This window comes from Vipera berus, assembly GCF_964194415.1.
Source record: "Vipera berus genome assembly, chromosome: 2".
NCBI classification, from domain to species: Eukaryota; Metazoa; Chordata; class Lepidosauria; order Squamata; family Viperidae; genus Vipera; species Vipera berus.
In genome coordinates, this window is record NC_138203.1 from 241733140 (window position 1) to 241754220 (window position 21081).

The 21081-nt window shown below is 37.0% G+C and overlaps 1 protein-coding gene across 1 annotated transcript in view; it reads left to right on the plus strand.

Annotated features, from left to right (window-relative positions):
- SRGAP3 (SLIT-ROBO Rho GTPase activating protein 3) overlaps positions 1–21081 on the plus strand; it is a 207545-nt gene that overhangs the window by 158018 nt on the left and 28446 nt on the right. The window contains exons 9-15 of the mRNA XM_081318099.1: positions 664–861; positions 2900–2984; positions 8903–8930; positions 12438–12540; positions 14858–14918; positions 16550–16627; positions 18124–18258. Coding sequence (XP_081174225.1) covers positions 664–861; positions 2900–2984; positions 8903–8930; positions 12438–12540; positions 14858–14918; positions 16550–16627; positions 18124–18258 — 688 coding nt within the window. The remainder of the gene's footprint in view (positions 1–663; positions 862–2899; positions 2985–8902; positions 8931–12437; positions 12541–14857; positions 14919–16549; positions 16628–18123; positions 18259–21081) is intronic.

Genomic DNA, 21081 nt, shown 5'->3' on the forward strand with positions numbered 1-21081 from the left:
CTAACCCACTGAGCCACTGCGTAAAAGAGTCTAAAAGAAGGAGAAGACTGAGTGATTAAATAGAATTTATTTGATCCTAAAAAAGAAGCAGATGAGAAATTTAAAGAACAAAAGGCAATGCAGAAAGCAGTTCCTGGATATGAAACTTTCCATTTGATGTAATGCTAACATTAATGAAAGGGTTGTTTATGACTGGCCTAGTGTTATAAATCTAGTGGTATACAATTATATGCAAAAGATCAGGCAGTCCTGATTAAATTTTATGTTTCAATGACTCTGTAAGTGTTGAGAATCTGACACAACCTCTGCATGGTACAAAGTTAAACACTGCATCTTTCCAGTGCACTTTTAAATCCTTACGATTGAAAGAATTTCTTAAAGAGTTATGTTTGATTTTTCTTCCTGGTTGTGTAATGCTATGACTTTTTCTAATGGCATTCAGAGATATTACTTTTTCTCATAAACCTTAAGATATAGTAATATACTTACCTCTGAGTCATGCATAGATATTTTTCATTTGCAAGCGAGAACCTTCTGTTAAACTAAGAGCCTAATTCTGGAAAGCATTTTTTTTTTTAAAAATGTCAGTGTAACAAAAGTTATAGATTTAGAGTGCCGAAATGTATCTTTCACTCTGCTTTTCTGTACACCCATTTCCCGCAGGTGCGAAAAACGTTGGATGCCACAATGCAGACACTGCAAGACATGCTGACAGTGGAAGATTTTGATGTTTCAGACGCTTTTCAGCACAGTCGCTCAACTGAGTCCATCAAATCAGCTGCTTCAGAGACTTACATGAGTAAAATAAACATTGCCAAGAGACGAGCCAACCAACAAGAAACTGAAATGTTCTACTTTACTGTGAGGATCATCTTCTGTCTATTTGGAGCCCAGTACTTTTAAAACGCATTAGTGAAATATTCATCCCACAAAATTATAGCTGCATATTAAGAACAGAATGCCCATATTATATTTTTTTGGCATTTTTACATCAACCTACCCTTCTCTTCTCAAGTATGCACAGATATTCTTTTAATGTGCAATAGTTCTGAGAATTGTATGTGCCTTGTTTGAAGGATTTTTATCATTAGTCCTCATGAGTTTAAAGTAAAGATGTAATATATATGGCCGTCCTAAAACATGTAGATTTTTTTTAACATTTACAGTAAAATTCCCCTCAGGGTTGATTCCCAGTGAGTTAACAGGGACACATCCATGTTATTTCCTTCACAGTATAGAAGTGGCTTGCTACTGTAATCTCCTGGGACCTTTAATTCCAAATGAGGGACTATTTATATATTCCACCACATGCCAGAAAGTACCTTCCATTGTACAAGTCAGCTGAGAAGAATTTTGTAAATTCTGCTGGCCACGTACTACTGGATTTGCCCTAGTTAGAACTGGAATTTCTGAGATTCATGTCTTTTTAGAATCCTTTCACAATAATCATTGATTTTCACTGGTGGAAATCTTTTTAAACTAAATAAGAACTGTGTAAGCCAGAGGTCTTCAAACTCGGCCCTTTTATGACTCATGGACTTCAACTCCCAGAATTTCTCAGCCAGGCATGCTGGCTGAGGAATTCTGGGAGTTGAAGTCCATGAGTCATAAAAGGGCCGAGTTTGAAGACCCCTGGAAGCATTGGGTCTTGTTACTCTGGTTATGAAGGCAGGAGATACCTAAAAATTATGGCAGCTAAGGAGCATACATAACTTTTCCCTTATTCATATAGCACAATGTGACAAGTCAGTTTGAAACTTGTTAAGATCCTCCTGCATCAATATTCTTCAAGTAACCTCATTCTTCTGCAGACATTCTTGCTGTAAGTCAACTTTCTGCCAGAGAGAAGCCCATGCTGTTTTGTTGATCTTCTTGTGCTTTATCACAAGGCCTTGACTTAGATGAAGATAATGAGTGTACAGTACAACTCCATGCAGTAATGATTTAATGTATAGTCATGCAGATTGTACAACAATCTGCAGGAAGTTGCTGTTATTTGAGTAATATGGAGAGGGGCATTTTAATTGCAATAACATCCAAGCAGGGTTGATTTCAATCCTTATATTAGTTGTATCTGATATACAGTATAATTTAGAAATTTAGCAATTGTTGGTATTTTAAATATTAAACTACAGTGGTTTCACCTCAAAATCTTGGCCACATATTGCAGCGAAGTGCTTAGAAATGAGAGCACTTAAATCTATCTGCCCAGCTATTGCCTTAATTGGAACATGAGATTGAATCCATGGAATTCTTTTCACTAATATACAGTATTTGGCCATAACAAATTTCACTTTCTTAATTTAAAGGGCTTACTGAAATTTGTATTTTGTAATGTTAGTGCTGTGAGTATTCATTATTAAGTTTCCTTATTTCTGTTCCTTCAACTAATACACATTTTCTCCCCTCTCACACCCCCATGCTTTCCCTCTCTTTCTAGCATCTGTAGGAGTTACATGGGTGAATACAAAGGTTTCTGACCTTAAACAGGAGTGTTACTGTTACCTACGTTTTACTGAGAGGGAGTCCTAGAAAATAAGGTTTAAAAAATCCTGTGTGCAACCAAAATCTGATTCCTTAAGTCTTACAAATGTGTCTTTTTTTCTTATTTAGAATTCTGAGAACATTAAGAGGAAAATGAACACACACACTCACACACAAAGAGAGAGAGAGAGAGAGAGAGTTCTCACTTAACCACTCATTCAGTGACCTCTCAGACTTGTGATAGTGCTGAATGAGTGGTATTTACAACTAGCGGCATGACCATGTGATGTCATGGCAACTCTGATCCCAATTGCTGTTTTTAACTGAAGATTACTTTTAGCTCAAAGTATGTCTTATCAGAATTCTTTGTCCATATTACTTAGAGTTAAATGGATTTGTTTCTTCTCTTCTTCAGAAATTTAAAGAGTATTTGAATGGCAGTAACCTTATTACTAAGCTGCAAGCTAAGCATGACTTACTGAAGCAGACTCTAGGAGAAGGTAAGTTACAGTTACAACAGTGCATTTCTCGCCACTACTGTACAAGATTTCAAGCTAGATTATAGATTTCTTAATGTCATCTGCTTTGGTTCTTTCTCTTGTACCTGCTGTTGTAACCAGAAGTATTATCTGGTTGTTGTTAATACCTTGCTTTCCTTCTTTGTTCCTCATGCTCCACTTTGCCAATATTCTCTAGCCTTTTCCAATTCCAGGGATACTGTGGTACATGTGGTACTAAAGCAATTCCAGTTGTCCCATGGTGCCACTTGCCTGGATTCCTGCCAGGGTGGGTATCCCAGAGTGATTGTCTGGATTTTGGGAAGGGCAGGATGAAAATAAGACCATCCAAGCACACAATTGGGGGATAGCAATGGGAATTGAAAGAAGGGAGGGGACAGTATGGAACGCTGTCCTGTCTCCTCCACAACACAAAAGTAGCTTGTGTCTGCTTTGTTTGTACCTCAAGGCTGTTTCGGTAGTTAAATATGCAGCCTAGGATTGGGGCGATACTAATCCAGAATGGAGTAACATACAAATCTTATTAACAATCTAAATGCATGCCTATAGGTGTCCAGCAAATATGTTTTGTGCTGATACTAGTACTTTGACATATTTAAAGTACAGGCTTCATTCATCAATGAATGTTGAAACTGGTTGTTACCTAGTTTAGATAACTGAGTATTATCAAATTGGACTGTAACCTTTTAGAATAGGGGTCCCCAACCCCCAGGCTGCGGCCCTCTACCGGACCATGGCCCATTTCGAACAGGGCCACTCAAGCCCACTGCTTGCGCAAGTGGAGCTGTGCGTGCTCGTGCTCGCACCTGCTGCTCACATGGAACCACTTCCTCTTCACTCCCCGCAGGGCTGCCAAGCTGGAAAGGTTGGGGAACCACTGTTATACAGTAGAAGGTAAAACAGGTGATCCCTCCCCCCCCCAGTATATCCATGAGTTGCTTTTGATTGACCGTCTCCAGCGGTCCAACCCTTCCTCCAGAAGAAAGAGACACTGTGATTTATGCTTTTGGCTGGCAGGGTGATAAAAGTTACTTTTTTTTTGTCTGATGGAAAAACCCAAGCCTTACTAATATATTTTCTTAAAACGTATTCGCTATGTTCTTAACAATTAGTCATTTTATCTGGAACTAGGAAGTTTGTCAGATACAAAACCTGACCTTAAAATGTGTGTCAAATGTTTTTGAAGGAGATTTTAAAGTTTTGAAAATAACAGGCAACAGCCGCACCAGGAGGAATAATATATTGATGCATGGGGAGAGTAGTCTAAGGCAGTAGTTATTGTTGAGAGTCAAGCAGTAAAAAAGGAAGGACAGTAAAAATGGAAGGTACTAAGAATAGAATGTTGAGCTGTTTCAGTCTTTTAATAGCGTTATATGTACATTGGCACTGAAAATGGTGTATTATTTGCAACTGGGTTACTTCTGTCACTCTGCTTGAAAGCTGTCAAGGAGAATTGAAAAATTAACGCAGAGGCCCTTTCATCACTGAAGATTTGTGCTTAAGGGGAACTGACTAGGAAACTACAGCGGCCTTCTTGATCTCTGCATATATTCCAGAAAACCTAATTTGCTTCACTCTAGTTTTACTTTTTTCCCCACAGGAGTTAGCTTTTGAGGGAATGTTTGCTTATAGGAGAAACTGTAACACGTATATTTGTCCAGAGAAATCAATGTTTCGTCATTGGAAGAGGGGATTCGTAGCTTTGGTTTTCTGCATAAAAATAATGATTAATTAGACTGAATGTTATATGGCATGTGTGTTTGTGAGCAATCCCTTCAATTGTTTCCCCATTTCGTTTCCTTCATTCTTTAATTCCATATTGTTCTAACCTACCTTCCCCCAAACAGGGAAGCTGCTTCTTTATAAGCTTGCCTAAATTATAAACAATTCTAGAATAACAGGGTTGGAAGGGACCTTTAAACAAATAATGGCTGATTCATATTAAGCTTTATTAAATACCAGACGTTTAGTAGTGTTAACAGAATAACAGAGTTGGAAGAGACCTTGGAGGTCTTCTAGTCCAACCCCCTGCTCAGGCAGGAAACCTGATACCATTTCAGACAAATGGTTGTCCAGTCTCCTCTTAAAAACTTCCAGTATTGGAGCATTCACAGCTTTTGGAGGCCGGTTGTTCCACTGATTGGGACTGGAATTTTGGTTGCTAAGCAATGTGGACATTAAGCGAGTTATCAGGTGACCAAGTCCATTTATTACATTAATGAATCATGCAATCATAAAGTGAATCCAGATTCCCCCATTGACTTTGCTTGTCTGAAATCAACTGGGAAGGATGCAAATCATGATCTTGTTATCTTAAGATGCTGCAAGTGTCATAAATATGAACTGGTTGCCTAGCTCTCAAATTGTGATTACATGACTGTGTGGGTGGTATGTGGTACTAACTTTGAGGGAGGGTCATAAGTTGTGCTTTATGGGCACATTGTAACTTTGAACCTTTGTTAAATAAACAATCATAACTTGAGAACTATCTATGTACTTCAATTACAATATCAATTTAATAATATTTTATTATATTAATATTCCAGGTATAATCATACATTGTGTAGCCTGATTATAAACTCCAAGTTTGTTTATAATAACAGGAACAGAAAAGTTAATAGAGAGATAGGTGCAAAACAAGATCTACAGTATTTGGGATAGAAATTTCTGATTGATTTCAGCCAGAATGGAATCTGTGCCAGACCTATGTTTAGAGTACCGATGTATTTACTGCAACTATACATGCATGCATAATATCCATGTATACCAAGCGGGTCCATAATCACTGATGAACTGTATCCAGCTATTCGTTAAATGTTCCCTATAAAACTGTGGAGAGGTTTTGAAGGAATCTTGCTGAGAATAAACCTGTGGTCAACATTTTAGTAAAGATTTGGAAGGGAAGATGGACGAGTATTTATTAAATTGCAGTTGACACAGGATGCTAACCTCTTAGAAGACAGAAAGAAATTCAGAACGTTGCTGATAGATTAAAACATAGAGAAAAGAGAATACAAAATGAAATTTAGTAGGGATTCACAACAATTCTTCATCTAGAACCATATTAAATTTATATTAAATATAAAGGTATAAGGAGGAAAATGGTTTGCTTGGCAGTAACATGCCTGAAAAGGAACACAAAAGTTACAGTATAGTGACTCTCTAGTTGAATTTAAATTAGGTATGGAATGTAGCTTTAATATTAATGTAGAACTAATTTAGAACAATTGCTTCAAGATCAGGGGCATAATAATTTCACTCTGTTCATTGGTTGGAAATACATTCAGTTCCCTGTCTGGTTCTGATCATCATGCTTTAAGAAGGATTCATGTAAATTAGTTCACGCAACCAAAACAACAGTGATCTGAAAATTCAGTCCGGCAGGAGCAGCTTGCAGAAGATATAATAGTAAAGGTAAAGGTTCCCCTGCACACGTGTGCTAGTCATTTCCGACTCTAGGGGCTGGTGCTCATCTCCGTTTCAAAGCTGAAGAGCCAGCGCTTGTCCGAGGACGTCTCCGTGGTCATGTGGCCGGCATGACTAGACGCCAAAGGCGCACAGAACGCTGTTACCTCCCCACCGTAGTGGTCCCTATTTTTCTACTTGCATTTTTACGTCCTTTCGAACTGCTAGGTTGGCAGAAGCTGGGACGAGTAACAGGCGCTCACACTGCTACGCGGCACTCGGGATTCGACCCGCCAAACTGCCGACCTTCTGATCGACAAGCTCAGCGTCCTAACCCACTGAGCCACCGCGTCCCTTGAAGATATAATAGCACTCTCTAAATACAACCTTGAGTTGCAACCATTTGCGACTATCTGAAGTTACAAGAGCCCTGAGAAAGTGACTTTTGAAAGGTTTTCACACTTATGACCATTGTAGCATCCCCATGGTTCCATGATCAAAATTCATAACTTATATCAGTTGCAGTGTGTTCCAGGGTCAAGTGATCACCTTCCCAGCTGGCTTCTGACAAGCAGAGCCAATGGGGAAAGCCAGATTCCCTTAACAACTGTGGCAAAAAGGTCATCAAATGGGGTGCAACTCAGTTAACAACTGTCTTGCTTGAAAATTTTGGGCTCGTTTGTAGTCATAAGTTGACTACCTGTACTGGAAGCAGCATCATGACTTGTTCTCCAATATAACATCCCAGAATGTAGGGCCTAAGAATAGTTAGGTCCTGATGATACAGGTCCTGATGAACAAATGGTCACTATTTTAACCCATCCCTGTAATAACTTTTCCAAGTGATATATTTGATCCCATTTGTCCACATTATCTGTTGTCTTCCCCCTTTTCTATGTTTTTTCAATCTTGTAAAGCATAACAATTTTTCTGAATACATTACTTCTCTTGCACTACCTTTCCTAAATATGTGCATTTCTAATTGCTGAGCATCATTGCTTTAGCCATTATGATCTTTGTTGTTACAAAACAAAGGTCATTGAAATGGCCTTACCCATCACGATCCAGGTTTGTCATTGTCTTTCTGTATAGAATTAATTCTGTATAGAATGAATTGCCTATTTCTCTATAGAATTAATTATCTTTTTACTTCTCAAGCACACAGTCTTTATCTATTCTTCAACCACATAAAGCAAAACTACTATTTTTTATCATCTTTTTAAATACACTGTGTGTGCTGGTTGATGTTTCCTTTGGTCTGATCACATGAAGGCAGGTTCCAGATAGGAAGAAACTTCTAATGGGAAAAGCAGATTGCCTGGGGGACCACTTTCCTATAAAGTAGTAAAGTCTCACTTCTACCGAAACAAAGGCTGGGCAGCCACTGACTATGAATGTTTTATTGTGCATTCCTGAATTCAGCAAGAGGTTGTGCTCTGTTGCCTAAATAGCCTCTGGACATTGTTTTTAAACCTCAAAGAATGAGTATTAATTCTTGTACTAAGTTAATGTAGCCTCATATTAAAGATAAGGAGTCTACTTACAATCATTTTTAGTTTTTGAGTTGTCCTTATGTTATTCCTTTGTCAAAAGCACTTGGCTTCCATTCATGCCTTCTTCAATATTAGGCAATAATTAGATTGTCAGGCACAAATAACCAGGAGCATTCACTGAGTTCGAAGCACAGAAGAATTTATTATTGATAGATATACACTAGAATCTAGTCAACTAACGATCAAAGTTAAATTAGCACTAGATAAAAATCAATGGAATTCATAGGGGGCTGGATTTGGGTCTCTTGTGGCAATACAATTACTTCAAACTGATGACTCATTTAACTCTGCCTTCCACTTCAGCCTACTCTTCTCCTACACCATGGTGTAGGACACCTCAGTCATGTCACGTGATGTATCATGATGTCTTTTGCCTTTGCAGAACACCACATCAATTGTTAGGAGGGGGACTTACAAGGGCTCTTAAATTTCTTAAACTGTTTGGAGCATTTATTGATGATAATGATGGTAGCACTCTTCCTTCTGAAAGATATTACAATAGTATATAAGAAGAATAAAAATAGTTGAATAGAGTGTTAGCAATTAAAACGAGGCAATGAAAATACAAGAATTAAAATACCATTGATTTAAAAAAAAAAGAACTTCAAAAATCTGATCTAGGTATAGTGTTTATCCTGCAAATTGCTGATTGAAAGATATCTTTTCAGTTGCCTTTAAGTCAAGATTCTCTGGGCTCTGGCTCTGGCAGTTTTGTTTTTGTTTTGTTTTCATACTTGGCAACTTTAAAATTTGTGGCTTTCCTCTGCTGGTTGGGGAATTCTGGGAGTTGAAGTCCACACACCTTAAAATTGCCAAATTTCAGGAACACTGGGCTATAGCGTTATACTGATTTCCCTACCCCGACAAAGTACTCTTAACATATATATATAAATAAATAGCAAGGCTGCAATTAACATACTATTTCTTTCCTTCCTTCCTCAGGTGAAAGAGCTGAATGTGGAACAACTAGGTAAGTGGAACTCTTTGTTTTTCTCTTTTATTCCGGCGATTGGTTGGTACTCCTTCTATATGAAGGATTGAACTATTTAAAATTCATCTGCTTCAAATTTATAAAAAAATCTTCCAAGCATGAGCTGTAGGGGGGAAAAATGGCAGCTCTCTCCCTGCATGAGTGGCTTACTTCTGGCTGCATTACTCAAATAGATTAATTAGAAGGATAACAAAAAGCCTCTTGCTGCAGTGGCAATTTCCAGCTGACTCACTCTGAAATCACATAAGGCTCTGTCATCAGAGAGTACTGCAGAAGCTTCTTGGATGTATGAAGAGTTTGTTCAGCTACTTGCAATAGTGACCAGCATCTTTAGCCAAACTGGAGGTCTTTCCTTTGCTAGTTAATATATGCTCAGGGACAAATTACTAAAGCTGCCTAAAAGTCACGGCGAGTGAGCTGAGAGACCATGTAAATACATTTAATATATGAATTTTAAAAACAAATCCCCAGATATGGGATTAATTTCCAGATCATGATATATTTATTTATTTATTTATTTAATTGGATTTATATGCCGCCCTTTCCCGAAGGACTCAGGGTGGTTTACAGGGTATTTAAAACAAGAAATACAAAAGTTAAAAACAATTAAAAATAATTACAACAGTCCCTGAAAAAGTAAAAAAAAACCCAATTAAATTAAAATTAAAATTCTCAGCCTGGGCCAGAAAGCTCGAAGAGCCAGGTCTTCAGGTCCCGGCGGAATGAACGGAGGTCGGGGGCAGTCCTAAGCTCCACGGGCAGCTGGTTCCAGAGGGCAGGCGCACCCACTGAGAAGGCCCTCCCCCTGGGTGTTACCCACCGGCAATCTTTTACCGGCGGCACCCTGAGAAGACCCTCCCTGTGGGAGCGCACTGGACGAAGGGAACTCGATGCTGGCAGCAGGTGTTCCCTCAGATATCCCGGACCCAAGCCATTTAGGGCTTTATAGGTCATCACCAGCACGGTTTCTGAATCATTCTTTTCTCTATAATAAAGAGGGTGAAAAATAGGCATTAGGAATGAGAATAAATTTTGAATTCCCAAAAGAAAGGAGAGCATGGGGGGGAGGAATTTAGGGAAAAAAGCACTATTGACAAAGGACATTGACAAAAGTGAGCTGCTCTCAGAAATTGGAAGGAGAGCAACATATGATTCAGTTAAGTAGTGAAAGGTAATTTAGAAGCAGTTGGCTGTAGTGATAAAAAAGCAGTTATGGAAAAACTGAATGGGTTTCATAGAAGGTAAGGTACCCATAGCTGATTTACGCATTCATGGCTGCCTAGTAATAGCCAATTAAATTAGGGATTGAGTAGCTCACATTCTCATGCAAATAGACCAATAACATGCAAATAGACCAATAATGGGGAATCATTAGCTCAAATGATCATTTATATTTTCAGCTAAAGGAAAGATTTCCAAATTTCTTTGATGCACATAGTGTGTGGATATAAAGAAGTAAACCTGGCAGGTGGACTAATTCTTAAATTTTCTCACTGAAAGATAGAAAAGAGAGAGAGGATAATAGTTACCAGATATATGGTAGAAGAAGGTGCAAGGAAATATATAGACTCTTTAGTTTATAATGAATACAAGGTATTTAATTTCCTGTATGCAGAAAACATATAGGAGACCCTCCCATTAGCTCAGTTATTTGGATTGTAATGTAGGTGAATTCAAATTTACCTAGCTCATTTTGCATAAACTGGAACTCTATTGTCTACAAAGGCCAAACAGTTCCAGCTAGTTTCTTCTGGTGATGATGAGAAGACCAAATGGATCAAACTAAATAATTTGAATAAAATTTAAAAAAACCAAACCCAGTCATCTCAGTTTGTTTCAATTCTTAATGAGTTGTTTCTCATAAGCACTGCTTCCCTACTGATCACCAGGACCATTTCCACTGAAGCCCCAATTGTTCATGGAGAATATATTCTACCAGGCACGAAAAATTCTGGTAGTTAATGTCTTGATATAAATGGAGCCGGGTTTTGAACTGTAGTTTTATACCTTTCTTAATTTGATTGCTTTTATACTAACAAAATCAAAATGTTGAGTCAAGGTACCTGCCTAATCCCTAAGCAAAATACAGAGTGCCAGCACACAGAGCCAACCAGCTACATGAAGATACTGAGAAATAGGACAAAGAAGCAAGCCAGCATTTATTTGGTGTTTTCTTGGGAGCCTTGAGGACTATATCCTTTAAAGGTGGTATAAAATCAACATAGAGAAGGAATAATAATTTCTGATCCACAAATTGGATCAAAAGAGAGATTTATCTGAACATACCAAAATTTAAATGCAGTGTGATTTCTATCCAAAGAAATTGGGTATGTTCTAGGGCTGCCTAGTACTCTTTTGTATGAAAGAGTGCTATAAGAAAAGGATATGCTAGCTTTAAAATCTTAGTTTCTTTTTGAACATTTTTTTAAGTTATAAAAGTTCACTCCTGATCCAAGATTTGAGGATAGTAAGATCATTTTCTTTTTTATCGTTTGTCATGCTTCCCCTTCTCTTAATATGCACAGCACGTGCCTTGAAGGACTGTTCAAAGCTAGTCATTATGGTCCAGCCTGTAGACTCACTGAAAGGTCATGTATGCTTTCTGCCAAGGAAGGAGATACAAGCAAATGGCTCCAGAACTCCCAAATAAATGCAGCTCTTCTTTTTAGCTCAGTTTGCAATAATAAAGACAAAGAACGAACAATCGATTGTGAGGTCTGACAATGCAGCAAAAGAACCAGAATTTTAAAAAAAACAAAAACAGTTGAGCTTCATTGTTTAATTGCACTGTGCAGGATTAGCAAAGAAATTTGCAACTGTTTTAATAATGGTAGAAAAATAGCTTTTAGAAACCAGCTTCCTTCGAACGTGGAATTCTTTTTCTAACTAAATGTATGAGAATTCAGGATTATGAAGCGGTTGGTCAGTTTAAATTGTACAAAAAGAGGCATTTTAATTGTATGCACCTGGATTATTATTTTTTTAATTTGGAGAGGCAATTGAAAGAAACCTTTTTAATTTGTTAGAATGCACTAGGTCGGTCCCTTTGTAGCAAAGGATAATAGTGGATGGAGATAAGATGAAGTTTGTGTAAAAATTTAAAAAGCTAGGATCCTGGTGGTATAAGAGCTTAGCATCTTTTCAGGGAAGGGAAGGTTTGCCCAGCTTATTTTAAATACTGTTTTTTCCTGCTTAAAGTGAACTACATTGTAAGTAGAATTTTGCTAATAGCAATAGGTAAGCAATTTCCCAACCCTCTTCCTCCAAAGTAAGGAAGCTGGGTGTTGTATCCTTGAGATTCAGGGGAGCTCCTCGTGTCTTCGGTATTTCAATGATATACTGTCGAAAAAGATATCAAGGTTCACGGAAGCAAGGGTTCACCTTCCCAGAGGCTTCCCCATGTCTCTGTTTGCAGTCTTGGAGCTCTTTTCCCTGCCATTGTATTCACACTGATGTTTTATGATTTCTTTTGTTCCATTTCCTCAGGCCCCCCTGTCTTCCCCCTAAGCCACAGAAAATGAGGAGACCTAGGCCTCTCTCAGTCTATAATCATAAACTCTTTAACGGCAATATGGAAACATTCATTAAGGTATTGGCTGTTTAACAGTAAGAGTCTGTGAACACTGTGGATGTAATGGTAGCATTCTCCCCTTCTAACCACTGACCTGTTTCCTTTCCTTGGACCTGGCCTTTCCCATGCACTGCACATCACGCCATGAAAATGGTTGGTATGCTGTCTCTTTCAGGGACAAAATCTGCTGGTGCCACACTTGAGCTAGCAAGGGACCCACTTTACTCTTGGGAGTTCTGTACATTTATTTATGCAAAGGGAAGGGACGAGGTAAGAAATATTTTTTCGGGAACAAAGTGTAAGGATAGCTTCCTTTCTTTCTGCCAGCAGGCTAATTGGTAGTCTATCATATCTTGTTCCTACTACAGGCTGAGCTACCCTGGTTCTTTGAAGCTTATACAGACATCCTGAAATTTAAATGTAGCGTGATTTCCTCTCTTAGAAAAGTATTTCCTACAAATCAAAGTTAAAATAAAAAGTGGCGTTTTTAGGAGTTCCTGGTGTTTTATTCGGGGCTTACCAAATTTGTATAATTGCTCTTCACGTAGCTTATCTAAGCAACTCCTAAAGCAAATATAAAATTTGAACTACAACAGTAATTGATTAAGAAATAAGATGATAATTAAGAGTTGCCTATGAAACAAGAGTGTTAGATCATAAAATATAAACTGTTTTAAAGATCTACATTAACAAGTAAGTCTTCATCTGATGCTGGGAAAGGGTGCTACAGGAACTTTTGCTGAAGTGGTCCTTCATCTAATTTTTACTGTGTCACCTCATTTAGCAAGCTTAGAAAAATATAGTGAAATATAATGCCAGTGAGAATGCTTTTAATTTCCAATACTTCAGAGATTAGAGATGAGAAAAGAATCTGATATGGTCCAAATTCTCAAAACAAAACAACTAAGCCTATTGGTCTCAATTGCTTTATTGTCTTCTTAGATTTGCTAAAATTCAGCGATACTGCACAATTCAGGAAGAGGTCCAATTTACCCATTTACTTATAACCAGAAGCCACTACGTTGAACAGAAAAAATCAAGAAAATGAAGGGGGATAGATTTTCTGGTAAAAAAGCAGATAATTAATTATCATAACTCAGTCTTGCCACAGTGTCATGGCTTCCAACAGAAGTGACACATTGGGAATACATCTTGGAGCTGCAAATAGTACTCAAAATAATTTGGACAACCTCCAGCTTTTTCTTTTTAAAGAATTGAATAATCACAGGCCTGCAGCCCATACAGTAAAAGAGGCAAAACTACAACATTAAACACTTTTAATATTGAAATCAGCTTCAAATCCAAAAGGTAAAACATTGGCACATGGAAGGAAGTCAAGGCAGCCCAACAAAATGGGGAAAAAAGCATTTTAAGAAATACAGAATACTATGGTTATCATACTGAGGTATTCCCCTGAACGAAAAAGACAAGATTTTCGGATTTTGCCAAGAGAGTTATATAAATAAAATGAACTGGGCAATGAAACTGTAGGAAGAACTCCAGATGGGAAAAGGGAAAATGGCAAGAAGAGTCTGAGAGTCCATTGCCAAAGCAGAGTAATTGCATACCAAGCAGTTCTATGGGTGTTGGACAGAGCCTGAACTACTGTAGTTCCTTCTAAGCTGCCATTGCATTTGAGCTTTCATAGCCTCTGGAAAATATGCTTACCCTAACTGTTCTTACTCTTGCTTAACCTTTTCTTTTCTCCCCTACTTTGCTGCTTTATTTGCTTATCAGAGGAAGAAGGAATGCTCGAACAAGAAATCAGGTACTGACTAGAGGGGGGCCCCCATCTAGAAAAATATGTTATTTATTGTAAGAAGTTGCTATGGTTCAAGAGGTCCCTTCTTTGAAGGAGAAAAAAGAATAAGTACAAAAGCCAAAGTTTACGAGAGGATAATTTTCCCAAACACATTCATACACATAGATAAATGTACAAGATTCTGCATAACTCTTTAAAACTGGTTTTGTGGAAAAACAAAAGATTGTTGAAAGATTTAATATGTTCAATGGAAGCATTAGTGTAGCTTAGCCAATGTCTGATCTGGTTCATAGCTTTGATCCAGATGCCCCAATTTGATAGTCAAGATTCAGCTTCTCAGGAACATTGCCAAATTAACTTTCTTACAGTGCGCAGTATAAAGGATGTGCAGATTACTGTTTGAAAGCTTACGTGTTTTAATTTCTTGCTAACTCAGTGACTGAACTAACAGCTCATTTTTCAACCTGCAATTTTGCTCGAGTTTGCTTCATGAAACCACTGTTCTCATCAGAGCAATATACCCAAATCAATATATTCATTTTTTTAAAAAAAAAATTCTGTTTCTTTCCCAAGGATTCTGGACAGGCAATTCCACTTGTGGTTGAAAGTTGCATTCGTTATATTAATTTATATGGTAAGTTGAATTGCTCCCCTCCACATTGGCCTCAAGGTTTTCTTTTAAGGTTTTCAGCACAAGAATGTGTCTCCACTAAAGTGCAAAATGATATGTCAGCTTATTTGACTAATTATTTGACTAATTACAAGGGACTCGGTCATTGTTATATTTAATTAATAAATGCTTGCCTTAACCAGAAAACAAAATATTTTTGGAATGACAAATAGTTGGATATGGAATTGTGCTCATTGACCAAATTATTTGTCTGGATACTTTTGACTGAAATCCAGGGAACTATTCCTTCTCCCTCCACTGCTGGTGACTGAAAATTTTTAATTTTGTTCTAGTATGAGCTAAACAGGGCTACTAGCCTAGAGCTAGGCTTTAGGTCAGTAATAATGAACCTTGTAGGCTTGGTGTGTCAAAAATTCAGAAAATTCCTAACTTGACTCTGCTGACATGTCACAATTCATGAAACAATTCATAACAAAGAGTCACTTTGGATAGTGATATTGGTGGCATATACATTTAATAAAGAAATACATAATTGTAAATACTTTTCAATTTGTCTTATCTGAGGCAGCTCCAGCAATCTGGAAACTTTGGACAAAGCTCTTATTTGGCCTTGCCGGCAACATAAGAATAGGAAAGCATGCCCCATTCTTGTGCTTTTTGGAAGCTCCAGAGGCTGTGTGAGAACACACCACATTTTTGTGTGACTCTGGAACCTCCAAAAATCCATGAGAATACCTGCCCTTTTGAGAGGCTGCATGAGAATGTGGTGTGCTCTTTGTACAGCCTCTGGAGCTCCCAGAAATCGTGCAAAGAACATTCTTGCACAATTTTCGGAGGCTCCAAAGGCTGTGTGAGAACAAAATCCTCTTGCACAACTTCCAGGTGATCTGGAGACTACACAAGTGTACACAAAATTCTCATGCAGCCTTTAGGCGCATCACTAAAAAATGATATGATATGTCATTGTGACACTCATGTCATGGGTTCACCATCACTGCTTTAGGCCATATTGGGCTTCCCTAAATTCTTGTCTGTCACTATAAATCCTCCTCTCCCTCTCTCCCCATGCATAGGGGTTACATCAGCAGAAGGTTGCACAGAAGTTGTGATAAAATGGGCAGGTTTATAGTCGATTGTTTCCATGCAAGTGTTTGGAGAATCATTCTGGTTTTCTTTCTGTCAAGGCAAGAGAATTCTAAATCAGGTTTGACTGCCTACACCTTCCTCACCATCTGACTTTATCTTATCTGCTTGAACATATCAAAACAAATTGCGTATATAGGATTACAGGGAATTCTGTGACTTATTTCTAGATACATATGGGAAGATTACATATAAAAATGGTAAGAGGTGATCTACAAGTAGATTTGGGTCAATGAGCTTATTTGTGCAGTAAAAGGACTTTTACTGTTATTGTTATCCTATAAGTTGCTAAGCACATTGATTTGTGCTTTAGATTGTAAGCCACCCTGAGTCTTCGGAGAAGGGCAGGATATAAATGGGATTTAAAAAAAAAGTAAAATGTATATTTGGAAGACCTAAATGTGAAGGTAACTGAAATGATTGAAATTTAAAATGGGAATTGATTTCAACATTTAATAGGCTTTCTTTTGAAAAAAAAATTTTCACTTCAGGTTTACAACAACAGGGTATCTTTAGAGTTCCTGGATCTCAGGTTGAAGTCAATGATATCAAAAACTCATTTGAAAGAGGTATGTAATTAGTTGGTCATTCTTATAAAGTGATTTGCTGTTGTTTTATTTTACATTTATTTATTAGAATACATATACATTCTGAATTCTGTCTCAGCCTTCTGAGACAGGCTTTTTTTGAGCTTCCTCCATCCCATAGTTAGCATTGTCTATGTAGATTCTCAGTCATCAAGGTCATAGTTGCCCCAAAGGTGCTTTTTCAAAGGGTAGCTAGACTTTGTTTTTCTTTGAAGATGTTTCACTTCTTATCCAAGAAGCTTTTTCAGTTCTGAAGAAGCTTCTTGGGTGAGAAGCAAAACATCTTCAAGGAAAAACAAAGTCCAGCTGCCTTTTGAAAAAGCACATTGGGACATAGTTAGCATTGTTATATTTAAGCATAGCTATTTGGGATGTGTTGTAAGATTTTGCAATACTGCTTCATAAAACCGAAGAATTTTATGATTTTCGCCCATTCATAATTAAACACAAAATTACATCACAAATCATGTTAAGAGATACAAATGTCTGTGAACTTTTGTATGCAGATGATACAACCCTCATTAACTAAGAACCCAAATACTTTGCAATTAATATACGATTTCTTGTATGAGTCATAAGAGTATGCGTCTAAAGTTTAATATAGCAAAACCAAGGTAGAAACATTAGAAAAATAAATGAATGATAGAAAGTTGATTAAAGATGGGAAAATATTTGGAGAAACGTTAAGACCTACAAATGTTGATAGGGGACTGTTTGGATATGTTGGAGGTAATGAAGTCTATGACAAGTGAGAACTTGTGGTTGGAAGGACATGGTTCCTACCACTTTTATCACATAGAAGTAAGAAATGGATATATTGAATGCAGTGGAATGGGGGACTTATGTGCATAATTAAATGAGAAAACATAAGGCCAAGATTGAAAGGGTGCTGAATGAATGTGGAATGAACACAAAAGTGAGTGAGTGACCAGTATGAGAGAAATAAGTGATTAAGTCATATAAAGAGAAATAATGAAGGTGGAATTGCATAGCAAATACATGAAGAAAAGTGAGGAAGATTGAGAAAATCATGGTTGAGCATAGTTGATGAGTTCTCAAAAATCAAAGGGTGAGACCTTTAAAGAAGAAAACATAATGTATGCATTGGTATTTGGATGCAGAAGAAACAGATGATTTGCAAGGTTGGAGAAGAAAAGTATAATAAATGGTGCTTGTGGGAATTTTTTCCATTTCTTACTGTACTTATACTGATTTCTTTTTGTATGTGTGCTTTCTATGTTGTTTACCCTGAAAGACTATAGAGTGATGTGTTTGCATGTACATATTATTATCCTACTAAGTTATAGCATTACAGCTTAGCAGGATTATGATGATAATGGGATGACAAGAACAGCAATAATTATTCAGGGAAGCTGTTTTCCTAATTTTTGTACCAACTTTTTATTACTGTGGTGTATTGTGTTTTCTGTATAATCTAGAACTGGAATGTAATGTTATAAATAAATCTTTTATCTCAGGTGAAGATCCCCTTGCTGATGATCAAAATGAGCGTGATATTAATTCTGTTGCTGGAGTCTTAAAATTGTATTTCCGGGGACTGGAAAATCCACTCTTTCCTAAGGAAAGGTTTCAGGATTTGATATCTACTATAAGTAAGTAACTTATAATAAGTCAGTTTCTTGAATTTTGCATATTATTTTCACGTGGTGCTAAAGGTGCTTATACGAAGTAAATCATGGTTTATAGCTTTGTGTTATTGCCAACCAAGCTTCTATCGTTTATTGCATAAAAAGTGGTTATAAATGTGACTAAGAGTAATGTGCGGTATGATAAAAAACCAATTTTATTACTAATGCAAGCTGAATGACTTGGCAAGATATTATGTAATGTATATTGCAGGGTATTTGCATATCTGAATTGCCATGTAATTTATTATGTATTGTGTGGTTGAGAATGCAACTCCTCTTCTTATTTTCTTTGTTACAAGTAAGAAGCTAAAATATCCTTTCAGTAGAAAAAAAATGTGCAAATTTTATAAAAACTATACTTTTGTGAACAGTACCAGCAATATGAATAAATATTCAAGGACAATTTAATTGCATTGTCCTCTTCCATATTGCTTTTAAGTAATATTTGTAATATCTTGTTTATATTACTGAATACCTTGTAGATTGTTCTGTCCATATATATATTGTGGAAACAAGCTTAGAAGTAAAATGAAACTTGACATTTATCATATTAAAATTATTTTTTTTCTTTTGTTTAGACTTGTTTTAATACAGAAAAATTTTCTAGTTTTTTAACTGTAAGGCCTCTAGGAAAAAGCATACTTAAACTAATCTATAATCTCATGTACCGTAACTGTCCTTCTACTTGCAATGTATTTTGTACACTCCATTGGTAATAATAGTTTGGGGAATTCATCCTTATTAAAGAGGAACCTATCTTTTATCTTGCTCGCCTTCTGAATCTTAATCCTGCACTATTTTTGTCCAGTATTTTTTTTAATGATAATGGTCACACATGAGGTTTAAGGTTGCATATTCTTCTTCTTAATCCTTCCTTCAGTTGTATACTGCACAGTGCATTCATTACTTAGAAGATAATTAAACAGGTGTAGATATTTTTTTTTTTTGTCTGCCTTTGTCAGCAGTGTTCCTTGGTGACATAATAGACACCTTTGGTTGGGGATGGTGGTGTGATTCGGCACTGAAGTAATGGTCTCCTTTCTGTGGTTAAGATGTCTACCATCATTGGGCATTCCAACTGGGCATTCCATTCGGTGCAGAATTAAAAAACCTGAAAGCAATATTAGATTTAAAAATACACTAATTTTTTTAAATTTTAATTCCATTTATATCCCGCCCTTCTCCGAAGACTCAGGGCGGCTTACAAGCTTAGCAGTAGCCTTCATTCTATGTATATGCCTGCTTATTAGGGCTTTCGGGCCCCCCCAAGCGGCATTATTACAAAGTCAGCTTAATTGCCCCCAACAATCTGGGTCCTCATTTTACCTACCTCGGAAGGATGGAAGGCTGAGTCAACCTTGAGCCTGGTGGGATGCGAACCTGCACTAATTGCAGGCAGCTGGTGTTACTTAAGGAGGCATTAGCCCACTGCTCCACCAAGGCTCTAATAACAAGGGACATGCTATAAAATAAACCTGGAGAACATTAGCCTCCTGGCAAGATGCAACAGGCAATTTCCACAGAATTATTAGAGACACAAAAGAAATTTATAAGCACACAAGTAATTTAAATAGAGATGACGGATCAACTGTTATCCCACTGCAGTTAGCAATTATTTGTGGCATTCTGCTTCACTGAACGTAAGCAGTATATAAGGACATGACAGCTGTTATTGAGTTCAGTTTCAGTTATACTCTGAAGAAGCTAACAATAAGGCTACTGAAATTTCAGCATATATTCATTGTCTCACAAGGCAGTCCCACAAGTCATTTCACCAATCACTTGCAGCAGTGAAAACCTACCTGCTCTGATTAAAGGCCTAGACAGCTTTTATTCATTATAATTCGTGTCATACTTTCTGAATATTTGCAAGTTCCTTACCTATGGAGATACTTATGATTTATTCATGCATATTACAAAGAAGAAGAAAAAAGGAATATTCCAAAAAATTGGGATGGGAAAGAAAACCAAATCACCCTTCATTACAAATTTGAAGGTTCTACCATGTTTCTCTGAAAATAAGACCGGGTCTTAGATTAATTTTTGCTCCAAAAGATGCCTTAGGGCTTATTTTCCACTTAGGTCTTATTTTCAGGGAAATACAGTACTAAATGCATCCATCTGGCTGATGATCTTAACTGGGGCTTATTTTTGGCGCAGGGCTTATATTATGAGCATCCTGAAAAATCATGCTAGGGCTTATTTTCTGGTTGGGTTTTATTTTCGGGGAAACACGGTACTTTCACAAAAATACATTTTGAAATTGTGCAGATGCTTTGATGTATTTCTATGCTGCATGTCATTTTCATAGTTCTGCTGATTAAGTAATTTTTTTAAAAAAAGCTTCTTAACTGCTTTTAAAAATTCCATACACACACTAAAGGTTCTGTATATAGGTGACTGAGTGATCTAGGTCTTAAGCATCCTGTCTTGCTTAACTCTTGTTAGGAGAATTTATACACAAATTTTGATGAAATGGCATATTATTCCAAAAACCTTGTTTACAGACAAGTAAATAGTTTTTATTAAAAAAAAGATTATAAGTGCATTGTTTAAAAAAATGGCTGAGGAATTCTGGGAGTGAAATCCATACATCTTAAAACTGCAGAGTGTTGGGAAACACTGCTCTAAAATACAACAAAATTTCAAGATCTAAACGCTGGTTGTAAACAATTGTATAACCAACTTATTTTGTATCTAGCAGGTGCGATTCCCTTAGATCAGATGCTTATACAGCATGTTAGAATATATAAATAAATATTTAGCTTTCCTTTTTTAAAAACAACA